The 20,362-nt window shown below is 43.0% G+C and overlaps 1 protein-coding gene across 1 annotated transcript in view; it reads right to left on the minus strand.

The window, feature by feature from the left end:
* NUDT3 (nudix hydrolase 3) overlaps positions 1–19,229 on the minus strand; it is a 33,032-nt gene extending 13,803 nt beyond the window's left edge. The window contains exons 1-2 of the mRNA XM_029999555.2: positions 18,740–19,229; positions 4,638–4,748 (exon numbers count right to left, since the gene is read on the minus strand). Of these exons, the coding sequence (XP_029855415.1) occupies positions 4,638–4,748; positions 18,740–18,838 (210 nt within the window). The 5' untranslated portion in view covers positions 18,839–19,229. The remainder of the gene's footprint in view (positions 1–4,637; positions 4,749–18,739) is intronic.
* Between the last annotated feature and the right edge of the window lie 1,133 nt (positions 19,230–20,362).

A 20,362-nucleotide genomic window follows, 5' to 3' on the forward strand; every position in this document is an offset into this window, starting at 1 on the left:
AGAGCTTGCAAAATTAGCTTCTTTTTCACTGCTCTGCAGATCTAAATCAGTTTCCAATGTCTGAGGTAGTCCTCACTGGAGGAAAAGATGGATCTGGCAAGAGTGCATCAATGTCACAGCAACAGCCAGCTGCCCCGAAACAGCACACAACTTCAAACCGCTGTCGCACGCCCGGAGGGGTGGGCTGGGCGTTCAGGACAAGGAACAAGAATCTGGAGGAAATGAAGCTTTACTAGTTCTGCTGCTCATGGAACAACTTGTTTTAATAAAGAAAAATTACTGAAGACATCCAAGAACAGCAGGTTCAGGTTTCAAAGCTGAAAATAAGTTCGGGTCAGATGCAAAAAGCAGCCTGCAGCAACACCATCTGTTCCTAGGGACAGCTTTTATTTCCTTCCATCTGAGCTAAGGAAAATGTGGGTTGGAATTTCAGCTATTTTACTTTGCTCTATTAGGCTCAAAGCCTGCATCTACTACAGATTACTGCTGGGCAAGAGGACTGTGGTAAAACACCCAAATCTTTGCTCTAATACTTGCAGTACTGAAGGTAGTAAATCACACCCATGAAGACTGCTAGCTTAGACAAGTTCTAAAGACATCAATTACAGACCTGCTAGGCAAATTTTCTTGCTGTCTCTACTGTGTCTCAAAGAGGGTTATACTTATTCATCTAATTCTTTACTGCATTACAACCAATACACGCTTTTACATTTGTGAAATAGAAATTAAATACCATGACAGAGCAAAGAACTTCAAGACATTGCACTCATTTTTATGAAGTTTGAGTACACAGGGTAACAGATAGTAGCGAACTTGGTCCACTATTTGCGCTGAATATTACTAAATCTAGGAAGAGTTCAACACCATCATCTCAATCATTCATCCATAGTCCCTGCAATATTGAAAAAAAAAAAAAAAGTCTTCCTATTTTAGCACTGAAGATATCAATATTCATATCTTAAATCACTAACAAAAGACGTGAAACAGAAAATATTATTTATAAAGCATGTTTAAGAGGGGAAAAGGGAAAAAAAAAAAAAAAAAAGGAGGTCTAGCAACCAGATCAAAGTACTATCACAATGGACTATTTTTGATATTGGCATCAATTGCCTCTTTGATCACAGATCAAGCACAACTTATCTGGCTTTTGCTTCCCATCAAGAAAGCACGACTAACACTCCCTTAATTTTATAGAACTTGACATTTACTAAGTATTTAAAGGTCAGGATGTGAAAGATGCTCTAAGTGCAAAATGAAATGCCTTTGGGTTTAACAGATGAGTGTGGAGGCTTTTTTTCAAAGTCACTCTATAATAAGTTTAATTTAAGGCATCTATTTCTAAAACATGTTCTTCACCAGTTGCTCACACCCATTAAAAAACCCTTATTTCTAACATAAAATCAATCTGGGGGAGAAAATGCAACAGCAAAAAAATCCAAGAATGAAGAAGCAAAAAAACCCAAAACTAAATTGGCGCTAATGACTGTTTCAAAAGGGCACAACATTTTTCTAGAAGGTGAACCTTAGAACGTACCTGGAGTTTACAGCTGTGTAAGACTGACTACATCATTTTTCAACAAACTGTCAGAAATAAGTGGTTTTATTCTGAAAAGGCTGCTCTCATTCAGAGCTAACATGCTTGCCTACTGCTACTTTGCCTAAAAACAATGCCCAAGAACTCAAGTCACTTCAAATTTTATGCAGACAACAGCAAGCATGACAAATGTTGGTACCTGTCTACTTTAATACTTCTACTGGTACAGATTAATATAGATAAGGACTATCTCAAACTAGGACAAGGACTTCTAACTCAAAGTGGGACAGATGGATCACAGGTTTCACTCAGAATCAGCGTTTCCTTTTCGTAACAGTCTTCTAAAATTTTGAAAATCAGAAAGAGGGAAAAGTCAGATTTCTTTATGTGACAATTATTCCGGCAATAACATGGATAAAAACTCAAAACACATATGTGGTAAAATTAAAACAGTGAATACAGAAGTTAAAAATCTTAGTTGAGGGAAGCATAGTTTAAAAAGAAAATGCATACCATGCAAAAAAGAATGAATTGAGAAAAATGAGCCTATTGTCATCTTCAAAGACCACAAGCAACTGAAAGGGTAATGAGCCCTTACAGCTCTTCCAACTGTCTCTTATTAAAATGGAAAAGGCATACCAAAGTCAGCGAAAGTAAGTCCACATATTTCTTCCACAACTTTGACCACCACACGAACCACCTTCCTTTTAGGATAAAAACTACTTTGTGCTCATTGACATGGAGGAAACCGGATTTTCCCTCTCCCAACACAAGCAGCAGACTCTACCTGCTCAGCTAACCTCTTGTTTCCTTGCAAGTGAAAGACATGCCTCTCCCAGGAGAGAAGCAAAGACATCAAACCTACTCAGAAATCAGCCTCAGCTACAACCTACCTGAAAAAGCTCAGATTCACATGAAAGGATGAACAAGGATTACCAGCTAGCACGCACACCACTTGCTCAGCAGTCTCCTAAAACACCTCCTCTGCCGAATCAATAGCACAAGCCAGGAAACTGGATGCACAAGCCCTTTACAGCTGTAATATAACCAACATTCCCCTCCTGCATGCACATTCCCCAGTAGCATTTTACAGTAAACAGCTCGCTGAGCTCAAGACAGTTGATGTACATTATAATTTTGTATGCAGATCATAAGCAGTGTACTGGAACACAAACCTATTTGAGGAAGGCCTCACACACCTAAAAGCACGCTTGTGTGTTCCACCTGTGTCAGCTAGCAGCTACCTGTGTAGAAGCACTCAAGTAATTTTATACACATGACAGGCTGTTCTTCTGCAGACGGCTTTCAGGAAAGCCTTTATCATAACAGCATCTGATAGCTCCATTTCAGATTCCCACCCTGCATTCGCATCAAACGCTATTAGGTGTCCTCGAGGTTAGCTGCTGGGGTAATCCTGCTGCTTTTGGAGTTCTTGATGTTTACTGTTTGTTGAGCGGCATTCAAGCAGATAGGTGCTTCGCTGGGAATGACTCAACCCTGCCAGGCTGCCACAGTTTGAATTACATTCTCATTCGGCACCGGTCCACGTGAGCGAGGGAACACCAGCTGAGCGAGAGGGGATTATCTCAGCCAGCCCAAACCAGTTTCTTCACTGCAGACTGAGCCCATGCCAAGGCTTCCTTTCAGCCACCGAGCTGTCATGGAAAGAGAGGGACTCTTCCAAGGCACTGTGCTGCCGGAGGAAGGGAGGGTCGATACAGATTTATTTTAAGGATTTGAAAGGCAAAGCCATGCATCTCCTGAATGAACCCTTGACTTCTGCATCAAATAACTTAATTATTAATAACGATTGGGTTGTAAAGCAGGAGTCTGCAGCTAAAAATATTTCTGTTGTTCTGGTTAAACTCACTTTGGCTTGTAATGTGTTTGAAAGATCACCGAGTTACTAAAAAAGCAGGAGCTGTATTACAAGCTGAAAACAAAATTTGCAAGCAGCAGTCTCCAGTACTAGAGGGACCCAAAGACACTTTAAAAAAAAAAGCTTTGACTGTATAATCTTTCATCTCTTTCTGATAAACTGCTAGATTATAAAAACATCCGAAGAGAAACACACAACTCAGGAACTGCCACATTAGATTAGTCCAAAGGCCAAGATATTCAGCATTTTGTTAGACAACAACAAGTACTTCCAAATAGTTCAGAGAAAAACCTTCATAAACCAGACAATTAAACAAAGCAACTACTGCAGAAGCTTCCTCCCAAGTCACATCAATTAGCTCTTGATTTCTGTTCTGCAGCACAAAGATTTATAACCCTCTTGAAAGCATTTTTAATCCTGCCTTATATAACTGTGAACCTACTTGGTCATCCATATATAATCATTTAATCATTTATGAATCGAAGCATCTCTCCAATTTGATACTATTCAGAAGCGAATTCTAAAGACATGCTTTATATACAGTGTAGCCAACTGCCATTTGCTTTCTTTAAATTCCTTATGAAGAATAAAATTGCTCTTCCAACTTCAAGAGAAAAACATGCCTCCTCCATACAGATCATCAATCTGTGTTTGATCTGCTGTTTGATCTCCTTTCTGAAATAGCTTCAAGTAACAGAAACATGAACACATTAGGAATTATTGCTTCTAACTCTCACAATCAATTTCTCTTATTCACATAAAACTCAAAACATGTACTAGACCAAAACATATTGAGGTCCCTATATTTGGAGTGTCTTTAGTGGCTCATAAGGTCTTATTTCTACCTCCTACTAAAGTATTAGATAGCTCCACAAAAGCACAGCTGGTTTTTTGAAGTTCCCTTAAGAAACTGTTCTTCATACAGAGAGAACAAAACAGAAAGTATCGGCGTATGTATTGAAATGACTATAGCTTAATTTATGTATTTTCAGTTAAAGGTATCAGGCGAGGAAAAGTTCATTCCAACTGAAAGCCTTAATTACATTCCTATGCTATCTTTATTTAGGACTCCAGTTTCCCTCCCACATATGATGGGGATATCACTAGTGACCCTACACTCCTCTTCACCTTAAGGAAAACAGCAAGAGTGATGAGAACAAATTCACAAAGCCTTTGCTAACAATCAGCAGTGAAGCTCCAGAAGCTCCCATTCTTGTCACTCACCTCTTCACAGACTTCTCGCACAGCGGCCACATTGGGCTCCTCCTCAGGCTCCATGCCACCCCCAGGGACAATCCATCGATCAGGATGACGACTACTGCTAACCAGCAGCACCTGCAGAGAGTAGAGCACAGCTGATGTGTAAACTCAAGGCAACGCTCCTTTTCAGAGCCCAGCTGACGAGAAGTTGTCCTTGCATCTCTCACACCTCCAAACACGACCAATCCAACATGAGTCCTCAAGAATACTCTGCTTTTTCCAAGACAATTCCCTTAGCCCCTTCCAGACAGCTGTGCAAACTGCATTATCAGTGACACCAAGGCACTCCAACACTCCAAATTATTTCAGCCATTACCTTCTCACTGCTCCAATGCATTGTAGGATAAATTATGCCTCTGCATGACAAAACAACAATCTGCTATTTGATACAGCATCACAATACTTACAGTGTAAGAGTTCACTGCTGTACTCAAGGTGACTACGTAGTCTTGACAGCTTGGGATATACATCATGCAACAACGTAAGATGGCACAGAAGCTGCTCAGCACCTTCACCCTTTGCAGTAGCAGCTTGATTTAACTTTACTGGTACCTTTGGCCTTGTCTGCCTCTGCAGTTACACTAACATATACAAGTCAGGTGACTGCCCACTAAAATATTTATGTGCAATTGTTTTAAGAGAGATTTTCAACTTCCCTGTTTGCCTCTTCTTTTGCAGCAGGCACCAAAGAGTTCAGCTCTGGAGCCAGTACTTGGTTCTTTTGTTTTAGATGAGGTTGTTCAATGAGATATAAGCAAAATATAAGCCTACATTAAACCACTTAAAAACCCTAGGAAAAGGCTACATAGAAGGACAGACTTTTTTGAATCAGGAAAATGGTTCAACCATTTTCACAGGAGTAATTTTTCATAAGCATGCTTTGTGGCAGTTTTTCTTGAAACACATTTTATTCCAGTGTAATTCTGCTCTGTACAAGTTCAGTTTTCATTTTTTCATCTTCTAGAAACAAAAAAGCTAACTAACAATCTCAACTGGCTAAAAATTTTCCCAAAGAATATGGAGACACTGTGCTTATTAAATCTACTTGCAATACATCCATGAGCAGAGATGGAAACTAAAAACAAAACTAATACTGTTTTTCAGCTCTCTAAACAAAGCTTGGTCATTAGAGTCATCATGCTATACTTCATCATTTCACTGGCACAAAGCTTAGAGCCAAAGCAACTTGCTCCAGAAACTTTCCAACATACCAGTCCAATTAGGTTACAGGCCAGCTGTAACAGTTTCAATCAGACATTTCGAAGTTACACTGTGCGAGACACTACAATCCCAGGCTTTACTGTGTAAATGTTGATTTACCAGTAGGATATGAAAAGCTTTGCGCTGATTATCAAAAGGAAACCTACCTACAGAATTCAAAATTAAACTTCTGAAACAAAAACAAGCGTAAGATTTCCAGGGTTTCCCAGTTCTTTTATCTTTTGAAAATTTTCATCTGCCAACTGACCACCCTGCAAAGTGATTTTTCATTTTCCAGGGCCACCCAGACCACACCGGCTCAGCACAGGGAAAAGAGGGGGGGCCAACAGACTAGAACACACAGGGTGAGGAGGACAAGGGTCAGTTGTGGGGTCCAAAACACAGCTCTCAAACCAGGAGTAGCAAAGCTTAAGGCAGAAACTGAAGAGGGGTCACAACAAACATTTTGGCAACTGCTGGTCTAACCTTTCCAAAGTCTGGAACTAAACTCGGTGTTCTCAAGTGTCAGTACTCCTCTAATCAGCAATTTTCTGTGGATCCCACCAATAATAATGTCTCAAAGCCTCCTCTTCCTGCTTCAGCAGAACCCATGCCTCAGTCCTGCAATGCACGAAGAAGCATCATTTATCAAAAAAACCCATTTAAACCCCTGAGCACTCCCCAATCTGCCTATTTAATTAAGACAAATGCATACTAGAAATGAATTATGCAGAATGGGCTCCTTAATTCTGCAGTTTCCTAATGGAGATGCTTACTACCTGACCTGTCTTCTGGCTCAGGTTGCAGAGGAGCAGCATTTACTTTATAGTAACATCCCATGGTGTTTGGCTTTCTTCAAGAGGAAGACAGAATTCCTTTCCCCCAAACATCCAATCCATATAAAACGCGATCAGTAAGCCATGCCTAAATAGGGAATATAAACTTCATTCACCCTCAGAGCCTTCAAGGCTCGGGACAGCAGCCAGGTACCATAGGCTGGGACTGCAAAGCCATCACCAGCAGCCACCTCTGCTTTGCCAATATTTGGCCACTGCAGACTCAGCACACAAAGCACTCCACCGGCCTGTGCCATCTTACCATGGTACTTTTTCCTATTACGTTATAGGACTTTTATTTCATCTTGACTCATTACCAGTATTGTAGACAGAAGAGCTTGGACTGAAATTCCTAACTTCAGGTCAGCAGGTGATTCTGAGGACAAAGCTAAAAGGAAATTAACAGACATTGAAAGTACAAGTTTTCTTGCCAGGTAAGGAAGCATCACCTTTGCCATTTCCAACTTCAATTTGGAGTTCCAGCTCAAAAAAAAAAAAAAAAAAAAAAAAAATTAAAAAAGGCTGCAGAAACAGATCTTTTAAACTCAGCACAGCACACTTCATACCACTGAACTCCTGGCACCTTCCACTTGTGAGAAAAAGTATCTGCTAAGAAAAGCCCTGTACAAAGACTTCTACAGGAAAGCCTGCTGGACTGCTCAGACTGAGACAATGCTTTAACAACACACTAGTAGGAACTTTGAGGTGTAAACAACAGTTTTAGGCAAAGTAAATTAACTTCAGCTGCTATGGTAGTTGAGCATTTTCTGAATAGGATTAACACGAACAACCCTCACTGGGAAGGAAAAACCTGTCATTCTCACACTTTTATGTAATCAGACTATTTCCTGTTTAATAAAAAGGAAATCCCATCAAGAGAGAGCAGGAAACATGCCCTACAAGGTCATTCTTTTAAAACAACTTTAAACAGGATATTGCTACCAATGAGCTCTCCCAAGACAAAGGGGCCTAGTTCAAAATGAGGGTGAGACACTGTTTTGTTTTAAAAAACCACACATCTAAAAAAGTCCTGTGTCCCAATACATGCAACGTATTCAAAGGGATCAAGCAAAAAAGTCATTATAATCCAAATCACAGAGTAATAGTTTGGGTTGGAAGGGGCCTTTAAAGGTCATCTAGTCCAACCCCCCTGCCATGAGCAGGGACATCTTCAACTAGATCAGGTTGCTCAGAGCCCCATCCAACCTGACCTTGAATGGTTCCAGGGATGGGGCATCCACAACCTCTCTGGGCAACTTGTTCCAGTGTTTCACCACCCTCACTGTAAAAAAATTTCTTCCTTATATCTAGTCCAAATCTACCCTCTTTTAGTTTAAAATTGTTACCCCTTGTCCTATCACAACAGGCCCTACTAAAAAGTCTGTCCCCATCTTTCTTATAAACCCCCTTCAAGTACTGAAAGGCCGCAATAAGGTCTCCCCGAAGCCATCTCTTCTCCAGCCTGAGTAACTTCAACTCTCTCAGCCTACCCTCATAAGAGAGGTGCTCCAGCCCTCTGATCGTTTTTGTGGCCCTCCTCTGGACCTGCTCCAACTGGTCCATGTCTTTTCTGTGCCAAGGACCCCAGAGCTGGACATAGTACTGCAGGTGGGGTCTCACCAGAGCAGAGCAGAGGGACAGAATCACCTCCCTCAACCTGCTGGCCACGCTGCTTTTGATGCGGCCCAGGATACGGTTGGCTTTCTGGGCTGCGAGCAGTCATGTCCAGCTTTTCATCCACCAGTACCCCCAAGCCCTTCTCGGCAGGGCTGCTCTCAATCCCTTCATCCCCCAGTCTGTATTGATAGTGGGGGCTGCCCCAACCCACATATGCAGGACCTTGCACTTGGCCTTGTTGAACCTCATGAGGTTCACACGCACCCACCTCTCGAGCTTGTCCAGGTCCCTCTGGATGGCATTCCGTCCCTCAGGCATGTCAACTGCACCACTCAGCTTGGTGTCATCCACAAACTTGCTGAGGATACACTCAATGCCACTGCCTATGTCATCGATGAAAATATTAAACAGTACTGGTCCCAGTATGGACCCCTGAGGGACGCTACTTGTCACTGATCTCCATCTGGACATTGAGCCATTGACCACTGCCCTCTGGATGTGATCATCCAACCAATTCCTCATCCACTGAACAGTCCACCCATCAAATCCATATCTCTCTGATTTAGAGACAAGGATGTTGTGGGGGACCGTGTCAAAGGCCTTACAGAAGTCCAACTAGATGACATCCATAGGTCTTCCCTTGTCCACTGATGTAGTCACTCCATCACAGAACGCCACTAGGTTGGTCAGGCAGGACTTGCCCTTGGTGAAGCCATCCTGGCTGTCTTGAATCACCTCCCTGTCCTCCATGTGCCTTAGCATAGCTTTTAGGAGGATCTGTTCCATGATCTTCCCAGGCACAGAGGTGAAGCTGACAAGTCGGTAGTTCCCAGGGTCCTCCTTTCTACCCCTTTTAAAAATGGGTGCAATGTTTCCCTTTTTCCAGTTACCAGAGACTTCACCTGACTGCTGTGACTTTTCAAATGTCATGGAGAGTGGCTTGGCAACTACATCAGCCAATTCCCTCAGGACTCTCAGATGCATGGACACGACCCTGAACTTCTCACAAGGCATAGTTTCACAAGACAACATCCTTCAAATATTTTACAAACTGCCCCAAAGCCAGTAAAATAAGATCTGCTGAAAAACCACCTCTCTGAAAACTATTAATATTTGGGTGGAACAGCCCAAATGCTGTTTCCAAGAAAAGCGTACCCCTGCAGAAACCTTTCCCCTGACAGCTGGATGGGTGAACATAAAATACCTGGGGAAGTGCAGATACCAGCTAAACAGGTTGCAGAAGAAAGATGTAATAGTTTGTCTTTCTGGCATAACAAGGTCAGAATTATTTTCTAAGTTTCAGAATAAATGTGATATAGCATAAGGCTAACTTACACCAAAAAGCCAAGACAGAGGACAACAACTATACATTCATTTTACAACATAATCAATTAGACTGAACATTTTCCAATACAACCAAATTCTACAAAATAAAGAGTACAGTTTTTTTAAAGGACTACCTTGTATGTCCTTGATACCTAAATTTTTGCTCATTAACTTCTTTATTACATAAAAACATTCATTTGAATATATACTGAAGAAGATATTTTAATCAAAATAGTTGTAAAAAAATATACCAAAAATTACTTATTTTATTTTTTTAAATCAGGCCAAAACACAAAGGAAGGTTGACATTCCCATTTTATTCTTGCCAGGCAACTGTGTTTAAGATGGCTACTGAGACTCTTGGCCTACTAGGGATTTTGGAGCCAAGTCTTGCAGTCTTTTTGGAAAAGCATTTGCAGGTATCATGTCACATGGCCAAGTTCTGTTTTCCAGGATTTGAAAGACAATTATGTCATTTCAAAGCAGGGAAATGAGCAACACAAGCCTCTTTGGCAATGCACAAGGCAGCCCTCAAGTAGCTCTCACACACAATCAATGAAATAAGAGAAAGGTTAGAAAAATAAGCAAAGTTTGAAGTCTACAGCAGGGGCTCCTAAACAGTGCTAGATTGTAGCCCTCATGGTAAGCAACCTTCAAAGCAGCATGCAAACAAAAAATCCAAACAAATCTAGAGCAGCCTAACAACTTTCCCCTGGAGGAGACAGGAAACATGCTGAGACATCTAAGGCTGCCTGGACTGCCACACGCAGAGCTAGGAGCTCCATGGGAAAAGGGGAAAAGAGTTTGTCACCAGGATAAATCTGGGAGTCCCTGATACACAATGCTGACCTTAAAACAGCCTAATTACGTACAAATCTGTTGTATTCACATCAGGGGTTTGTTTTGTTTTGTTTTTCCCCCCCAGCAATAATGGTGCTCTGCAAAGCAAAAACTAGGCAACCAAAATAAGGCAGAGAATTAATTCCCAGTTAAGAGAACAGAGATTGAGGGATTCCCAGGTTCTTTCATGTTATGGTGGATTTAAACAACAGCCACCACCACCTATAAATAAAACAAGAGTAGCTACACTGTAAGGAACATGATTCCTAGAAAGAGGCTCCACAGAAGTATTACAGCAAAGACAAAAAGGGCTACAGCATTATTAGAAGCTGGGCTACAACATTAGTAGAAAATGAGCTGTGAACCTTCCAGACTTCCAGGAAAAGACAGTCCTACCCACACGCGCCAGCCTAAGGACAATCAAGCTGGCAGACTTAATAAGAAACAGCAGACAAGATGTTAAATACGTGTTTTTTGGCCCAGACAGCATTCTGCTGCCAGAAGCCAATCTATAGCTACTGGCTACTGAAACAGCCTCTGCACTTTCTTTCACGCTTTCTATCAATATTAAGCCACAAAATCACGTATTTTGCACAGACTAAAGCACAAACCTTCCGACATTTAAACTCATTTCACACTTTAGCGTTATTTATCAGAACATAGACTGCAAGAAAATAACATGTCTCACAACACGCTGCAGTGAGGCTGGTGGAGAAGATGGCTGACTTCAATGATTTTTCCCTGTACAATCTGTCTTTGTTTGAAAATTTCAATTTAATAAGAGTCTCTGTATTCAGGAGTTTAGAGTTTAGCTGTGCTAGTGACTCTCCAATTTGCCTATGACCAGGCAGGATATTGTAGCCGGTGCAGCTCTGTGTCCAGCATAATAAAGACCTTTCATGCTTTACTCAAAGTTAACAAATGTTCTCACAATCCCAATATGTTATTGTTACTGTACTTCATGCTTTTATATCTGACAAAACTGGGATCTCAATTTGACCACATCAAACTACCTTTAAACACTAACAACAGCATACGCTGACAGACGGAGTTCAAGAGGAGCAGGAGAGGAGAAGAGACACTGTAGTTAGCAAAGCCATGCAAAAATTAATCTAATTTAACCAGCAGAAACACAGCCTCAATTACACTACAACAAAACATGCATTTTGCCAAACTACTAACGCAGGATGGTCTAAACACGCATGCCAAGGCTTACAGGAGGGCTTCTCCCACCCTCTTGCTATTCAGGGCACGTTATGAAGTTAGCACATAACAAGTACAGCCTGTGGTCAGAAAGGCTACAGCTGGCTTTAAACATGACAATGTCTTCAGCTAAGACAGGAATACACACATCCTCAACAGCAAGCCACAGAAAAACCCTCTCCTGACCATAACAGCATGTCCTCGCAGGAGCATTACTGTTCCTCAACAGCATACATTTCCTTAGACAAGTGTTATTTTTGCACACACACCTTGCTCTGTGGCATAATGCAATTTAACCTACAATACAGTACCCAGAAGCTGGAGGCAGGAAATTAACAGCAGAAAGCTAGCAAGGGAAAAGTATTCGCGCTACAGAACTTGACAAAAGTAAAGCACAAGTCTTGAAAAAGGAGTGAGAGGTGAACTGGAAGAAGTTCAAGTCACTTCAAGCGTTTGGATCACACCTACAGTACTATAACCATAGCGGAAAAAATAAAGAAAATTCTGTTGGTTTTTAGGCTACTTCTTAGAATAACAATAATAAATCATCACGTACTGCACTGCTACTCTGGCTTCAAAATACCAAGGGTCATATTACTGTTACTACAGTTTTCTTGTGACTTTAGAGCGACTGCTTACTCCTACCGAGGAACACCACAATCTGGAGTCCTCTCCCTCCATCAAAATTATGTTTTAGATAACCACAAAAATTACATGTTTTAGATAACCACAAAAATTATATGTTTTAGATAACCACAAAAATTATATGTTTTAGATAACCACAAAAATTATCTGCAACATGCCTTTCACAGCAGGGACAGGCCAGAGGAAACAGCTGAAATGCCTGAACCAGCAGCCGCTTGTTTCAGAAGCAAAAGGCCGATAAGGGAGGCACTCCCAGCAAAAGACCCCAAAACTGATAACCTATTTCTGCCTGTCAAAACTAGTTTGTTGACCACTTGGTACTTACACAACTTGTCCAGGAGGACTTTTTCCAGAAGGAATGCTAGCTTGTAAACTGCCTTTTCTTATAAGGAAAAAAGTAAAAAAAAAAAGAAATGAAAGGAGTATTTTGGCCTTTTACACAGACCAAATGACTCTGGATGTCAGCAGTTGCATATGTATACACTTACTGTTTTGATTAACAAGTCCTATTCATAAAATAAAGCATGCAAAAACCCTACAGTCATGAAAACTCTTGAGAAGCTTTTCAAATATAAGTAGTTAATTCTACGCATAACATCAGTAGGTTATTTACACAAGAAAAAGTAACCACCCAAGTCAATATGAATGAAAATAACATTCAAACCATCTGAAGCATCTTAAAAAAAAAAAAAAAAATCTACCCAGTAGGTAATTGTATCCCTCTGAATTTCACATGTTAACGTGAAATTTCTGAGAACAAAGAGTTAGTGTGCATCATCCACTGCACAACAGACAACTACAGAGACACAATTTTTGATATAAATAAGCACAAAATTTGAACGATCCTTGACTAGTCTGTGCAGTCAGTCTCTCAGTTGGACCAAAAAAGAACTACTGTTTAAAGAAACTGGATACCTGTTTCCCAATTGCTAGATATTATATACAGCATCTGAACACTGATGTTTACTAATCACACAGTAGAATTGAGAGTTTCTTAATTTTGTTCTATCAATTTTTCTGGGTGACCCCATCACAGAGGTATGCAAACCGGGCTAATTTTCTCTATTTAAAAAAAAAAAAAAAAAAAAAAAGATAAAATCCAAGCACATGATCATTTTTCTTTAACTGAGAAGGGAAAGAGTTGTTTTTCCAGACCTTGAGAGACCATCCATGGAAAGATTAGGTCCTTTGGCAGCAGTCCCAGCTGGGTACACCCCCCAACTGCTTGTACCTGCCTCAATGCTTTGGTAGCTTGTCTGAAGGGTGCTGAGATGCATCAAATCAGGGAACTGATCATGAGTAAAAAAAGGGGGGAACGGGACACAAAGAGCAAGGAAAGAAAGCTAGGAAAACCAGCGACAGCCTCTGGTCAGGCAATAAATGAACCTGAGATGAAAGAGATTTCAGAGAAGCGTTATGCAGAGAAGAGACAGCAGCCACCGCTGTTGGGCCCCTCTCAACAAACCTAGGGGTGGAATACACTCTCCTCTTTCCATATTCATTACTTTCCCTGAGTTGCAGCAGAACAAAACTGACAATCAATTCTTCAGTTTCACAACAGCTTACAGAGCTTCCAGTAAATTAAGTGAAAATTTAACAATTTTCATTCTTTTGTAGTTTGGGAAAGTACAAGAGACCATGGAATTGCTTGTAAAATTGTTTATGAAAGCTGCCTTTATGAAAAGGCTAAACACTTTTTAAGATGAATGCTAGGTTTTGCAGAGATTTATACTCTTGCTCTTGGAGAAAACTAGCTACAAGCACAGCTGAAAGGGACAGGAGAAGCACAAGCAACAAAACTATTTCTAAACTGGCCTATATCCTATTGGAGATGTGGTAATGTGTTAGCAACAGACAGGGAGAACTTTATTCAGTTTCAACCACAACCCTTTTATGTAGCTGAAGGGAACGTACAGAGTCAAGCCGAGCCATCAGAACAGAGATTCTGAGACTACATTCCATGGAAAGTACGATGATCATATGATGCTGGGCTCTCTTTATGTCCCAACAGCGAAGTACTCCAAGTGCTTTTAGCTATTATTGTTTTTATATTGAAGCAAACACACAAAGGATGGCCCAGGAACACTATGTGATCATCAACGTAGTCTACAGTTAAAATTTGAGAACTGCTGTCTTACATCATAGCTTGGTTTAAAACTGACCCAGGAGAAGCCAGAAGAAAAAGGGTTAGTTTGCATTCAAATTACTTTCCCCAACCAAGGCTGTTGTGGGGCTACATAAACGTAGCTTTTGGTGACTGTATTGGCTTGGCGCGCTCATAGGGCAGCAGAGCCAGGGCGCTTACCAGACGCTGTGTGAAAGTTCTGTTTTCTCATCTCAATTTAGACTTCATTCACAATTAAGAAAAGACGACCAATCCTGGATCCTATTCTTCCCGAAGCATTTCCTCCAAAAGTCTTTAAAAATACCAGTTGTTAATGAGCAGCTTGTCCTTTCACCAGATACAATGCAGGCATGCTTAAACCTGTAGCTACACCAGTGCAGGACTTAAAGCCAAATGGTTCCTTTTTATTTCTGTTAAAATATAACACAGAGATGCTGCCATTGAGCAGGCTTCCATCTGCTTCTTACTATTAAGACATTAGTGAAATTTTCTGGACAGCTGCTCTACGCAAAAAATACTTGTGTTATTTAAAAATAACACCATAATAGCAATATTGAGAGGCACTGACATCATGAGCAACAAAATGAGTGATTTCAGAGGTAGCACAAGACTCGGGATCTCTTGATCTGCACACTCTCCTTCCCCACTTTTGCAGAAGCAGCAAATATCAAGAGAGTTTACTCCATTTGAAAAGATGAAAATAGCAGAGTCCTGGCATTTGGTTGCCGAAAGGTCCTTTGAAGTCTGTTCACACTCTCTTTGAATTAATCCTGTTGATTCCCTTGTTCTCCCTCCTGCCCAAAGAGACATCACTCTGCGGTGGCTCACTGTTTACGAAACAACACAGATACAGATTTTTTCCACACAGCCCAATTAAGAAATGTATTTTTTGCTCCATTTGAGATTCATGTTTAAATGAATTCTCCCTGTACTGCTTTTTAAAGGAATATGTAACAAAGACATCTTTTCAGCCAACGTTTGGTCTTCCAAAAACGTTCCAGAGCTTTTTTCATGTCCAAAAGTAGTAGCTTCCAAATGCAATACAGAGAAAATGCGCAACCTCAAGCAGCATAAGGAAAAAATAAATCATTTAAAAACTAAAAAAGAAACAAAGCATTGTTATGTTAAGACTCTTTATTTGCAAATTTAATGCCTAATCAAAGACATGCTGTTTTAGCAATCTCCACAATTGCTAAGATTCTAAAGAAAATTACATCAATGAACTGAAGAATTAGGCGGTAAACACCTAAAGAGAAAAAAAGTAGCCTCCTCTGTAAGTGTAATCACAATTTTTCTTATTTCTTCTTGTTCATTGACAAAATTGTTTAATTCAGGAACTAACTTAGGGTTCAGAAAGGAAGAAAACTTGTTTTTGTAAATTTGTAGCAGGAAATTAAGAAGACATATGAGAGCTAAGATCTACTATTTCTTAAGCGCTTAAAAGAAACAGTAACCAGAAACAGCCAGTCCTAGAAAAAAATAATACTTTAATACAGCAAGTTTAAATTATTTATCAAAACATGCTTCCCCCCCTCTTCTTTTCAAACAGTAAGCTTTTAATATATCCTTAACTAACATACTTTAGTTCTGGGTTCACCCCTCGCCCTTCTTGGAGAGGCCTTTTAAACAAATCTCAATTTCCATTTAAATAGAAGTAATCTATAATAAAATATGTCAGTAGCACCAAAAAAATAAAAGTACTATTATCCAAGAGAAAAACAAGAAATTTTTCACAGACGTGTTAAACTATATAAATGCATACAGATAACACCTTTCTTGTTATGAAAAAAGTGCAAGTAGCAATAAGATTAGACAAGTAGACTTCTCTCAAATTAAAGTTTAAATAAACACCAACAAATGAGAATTAACCTAAGAAATAATTAGAAAGAGAAATTAATAAAAATCAAGGTTCCCTGCTTGCTGATTTCAATAATCAATACAAGCATAATTTAAATGGCTTCTAGGCCTTTTGACTAAGATCAAGAGCAGTATCTGTGAAAGGAGTCCATTCTGGTGCATATGTGTTTAGTATGGTGTGACTCGATAATAACTTTCCTAAATGCATTTGTTGAAAAAGTTCACTTCATGACTGGCTATTGCAGTAGGTATGCAATAGATGAGAACACAGGATGCAGTTTCAGCTCTGCATTAAACACATAGATACCATAAATAAATATGGTGTTTGAAAGGCTGTGTGATGTCCTCAGGAGGCCAATTCAAAATAGAACAAAACTGTAATTCATTGCTTCACTATTTCTGTGGCTCACTTACAAAAAAGCACACACATACACATACTTGAGGAAATCAATCCACATCCCAGGCTGCATCATTTACAAAGCAATTAGTGCTCCTTAATGTGTCACAGAACAGTACAAGGCACCTGATTTTACTGGGGAGATTGGAGACAAGGCCAAACACTAACAGTGACCAAAGCTCAAGCGAGAAAACGATGCTCATGTGAGAACCCCTGCTGCCCCAATACACAAAAAGTTTCCCAGAGCTTGCTCCCTGCCTTCATAACAGACCCATAGAAATGACAAGGCACAATTAGCACAGGGCGACAGCTATCCAGATCTGAACTCCTGCCTTTGAAAACAGATTTTTCTACTTGAGGTCTTACCTACAAACTAATGCCTGAAATTGTACCATTTTAAATTAAATGAGATTTTCAATCCACTGAAAGTTGTTGCAAACCACAACACCGACACAACTTTGACATAAAAATGGCTTTAAAGCTCAACCTTAAACAAATCTAACCAGCTTAACCTACACTGAAAGAAATTTGTCACAAGTTAGCATGCCTCTAGAATGAGTTTACTTTTCCTTCTTCAACCATCTCGGGTCAGTATTGTGAAACCGCCATGTTAACACACGTTTGTCTCACCAATGCCGTAACAGCTCTGGACACCAGTTCCCACTGGCCAGGAGACGTAACAGACCACCACCGTGGGGTAAGCTGGAGCCCCTGTGACACTGCAAATTGAAGGGTTGTAAAATAAAGCCTAACAACCAGACAAAAGCCGATTGCATCAGGTAGCTGGTAAAATTACATTTCGATCTTCAGCCACACTGTAAATCAAACATGGTCAAGCATCTCTCTTGAGAAGAATTGCCACACTTGCCTCACAAATTGTGTAAAATTGCATCAGGGAACTCAGATGCCTTCAACCACCCATGCTGATTAGCCCCAGCATTATTACACAATACGATTACGTTCTTTTTCATAGTTAGTTCAAAGCATCATAAATTTCCTGAAAGTCAGTGGGAAGGAACAGCTACGATGAACGTTTCACCAAAACATATTGTTTTCATTTCAGACCATTTATGCTTGAAATGTTGACACTCTTCACCATGACAGCACAGCTACAAAGGGTTCGTCAAGCCTCCTTCACCATGTTAAATAATAACTGAACGGTATGCTAATTTACTTTCCTCCAGTGAACTGTCTGCATTCCCTTCCGATTTCCTGTAGCTACAAATATGATAATCAGGAGAACAAAGACTTTAGCACAGCCACTCAGGAACCAGTAAATGAAATGAAGTATGCTTGACTCTAAAAAAAGACCTGCAGCCTAGCTTATCCCGAGTACCCCAAGCCCACGTTAAGAAGATACTAGAAGAGAATAGCGAAAATTGCACATCTGAGCAAAGTTTCTCTTTTTTAACTTCACGGACAACACGACCACTTAGCAACACGGCCGTTCTTAAAACTAACCAATCTACCTTTAATTCCCACTTCCTCCCAAGCCTCTCTGGACAGCAACTTCTGGCACTCCATCAGTCCCCTTTTATCCCAGTTTCTTTTTATAAATCCAAGGTCAGGTTTCCTCTCCCATCTCATGTGATGTGCTGGACTGAAGTTCTGCCAGCGTGGTCGGTCCACTCAACTGCCAAATCCCATCCCGTGCCACAACACTCCTTACCAGACTGTTCCACCACCCCACGATACACAGCCCTTCATTCTGGGCATTCTCCTCATGTTTAGTGCAGAGAAATAAAGAAAAGAGGGGAAACACCAACTTTCCCACCGACGCTTAATTGCACCCTATTAAAAAAAAAAAAAAAAAAAAAAAAAAAGCCAAACCCGCTGCAACCCAGTCACACCCGGGCGGCTCCGGGGCCGCAGGGTGCTGCACGGGGGGGGGGGGGGGGGGGGGGGGGGGTGTTCCCCTGCGGGACCCGGCTTCGCCCCCATCCCTGCCCCCGGGGGACACTGACGGACATGTTATGGACAGACATGCCCCCGGCCGGCCGCGGCCCCCCCCGGCCCTCACCTCCTCCTCGCTCTCGCTGCGGAAGCACAGGCAGGCCGCCCGCTTCTTGTAGCCGTCCCCGTCGTAGGTGCGCGTCTGGTTGGACTTGAGCTTCATCATCCTCCGCTCCGAGGGGGCGGCTGGGGTGGGAGGGGGGGTGAGGAAGGGGCGGAGGGGGGGGGGGGGCGGAGGACGGCGAGGCCCGCGGCCTAGAGGACGGGGGCGGGCAGGGTGGCGGCGCCGGGAAGGACCCGCCGGGGCTCCCGCGAGGGGCGGGCGGGCGGGGAAGGACGGGGGGGACGGAGGGGGACCGCCTCCCCGCGACAGTCTCTTTCTCGGTCTACGCTCTGTCTCCCGCAGGCCGGGAGCCGCCCGCTACGCGCTGCCGCCTTTCGCCCGCCTCATCCCTCCCTTCACTTCCAGCCGCTCCGCCGCCGCCGCCAGCGCTCCGGCCACCGCCAACGACGACGACCGCGACGCCATCTTGGGAAACGCTACGCAAACGGCGTAGAGCCGCCGGGCGGAGGAGGCGGCGGCTGCCCCCTGCCGCTTCACGGCGCGCCCGCCACGCAGACGGCGCAGCCCGCCTTCCAGAATCGCTCCCCCCCCCCACCCCGGCGCAGACGGCGCCACCACGCCTCCGCCTCCTCTCTCCGCCTGGACGCGAGCCCCCTGCGCCAGCGGCGCTGCGCAGGCCGCCTTCGAGAATAAGGCCGGGCGGGCGGCTGCGTGCTGGGGCGCCCTGGCAGTTACGCAAAAAGCGCCGGGGCAGAGCCGGCCCCCAGCGCCCGCCGCGCACATGGCCCCGCTTTGACAGCGGCTCTACGCAAAGCGCGCAGACGCCGGGGAAGGAAGAATGCCCATCTTACGCAAGGCGGGGGGGGGCGGCGGCTTACGCCAGTGGCGGAGGGCGGTTGCGGGGGTCCCATTGTACCCCGCGGGCGGCAGCGGAACAAAGCGGGGGGGGGGGGCGGCGGGGCAGGGGCTCTGCACCCCGCGGCGAGGAGCGGGGGGGGGTCGTCTTCAAGCCGGGTGGCCTCAGCCCGGGAGGCACCAGCATGGAGTCACCTCAGGGGGGGCACTTGCAGGCCGCCCCCCCCCCCCCCCACTATTGCAGCTGCTTCTCGCTTCCCACGGCCCTTTCATGGGCGTTTTTAGGCTTCAGCCCAAAGGCACAATTTCACAGTTCAGCCTGTAAGCCCCCAAATTGCACCCCAGGAGCGGCTAACATCAGCATCGCCCCGCTGCGAAGCCGGCCACGTTTTGCCTCTGCTCCGCAACAGGACTCGAAAACAGAGGGTAAAGCCAAGAAGCCTTTATCATCTCCTGACTCCGTGCACGGGTGGAATAAAAGGCTCTTTGCCAGGTGTGGATCCCACTAGAGAGCACTCAGGGGGGACACCATCCAGAAAGGAGACACCATTAACAGCAGTGCCTCTCGGACCCCCGTCCATCCGCTCAGGCGGCTGAACGCTAAAAAGCTTGGAGGGCGAGGAGGGGATCCGTTCTCTGCCTCAGAGCTCCTGTCCCAGTCTGGACAGACTGCGGGTCAGAAGACTAGTAAGAGATTAAAAATGTGGAGGTAATACCTCCCTTGTGGAAGAGTCTAAATAGACTGGGGTTCTTCACCCCAAAACAAAAGCA

The sequence above is a fragment of the Aquila chrysaetos genome, chromosome 24, assembly GCF_900496995.4.
Source record: "Aquila chrysaetos chrysaetos chromosome 24, bAquChr1.4, whole genome shotgun sequence".
NCBI lineage: Eukaryota > Metazoa > Chordata > Aves > Accipitriformes > Accipitridae > Aquila > Aquila chrysaetos.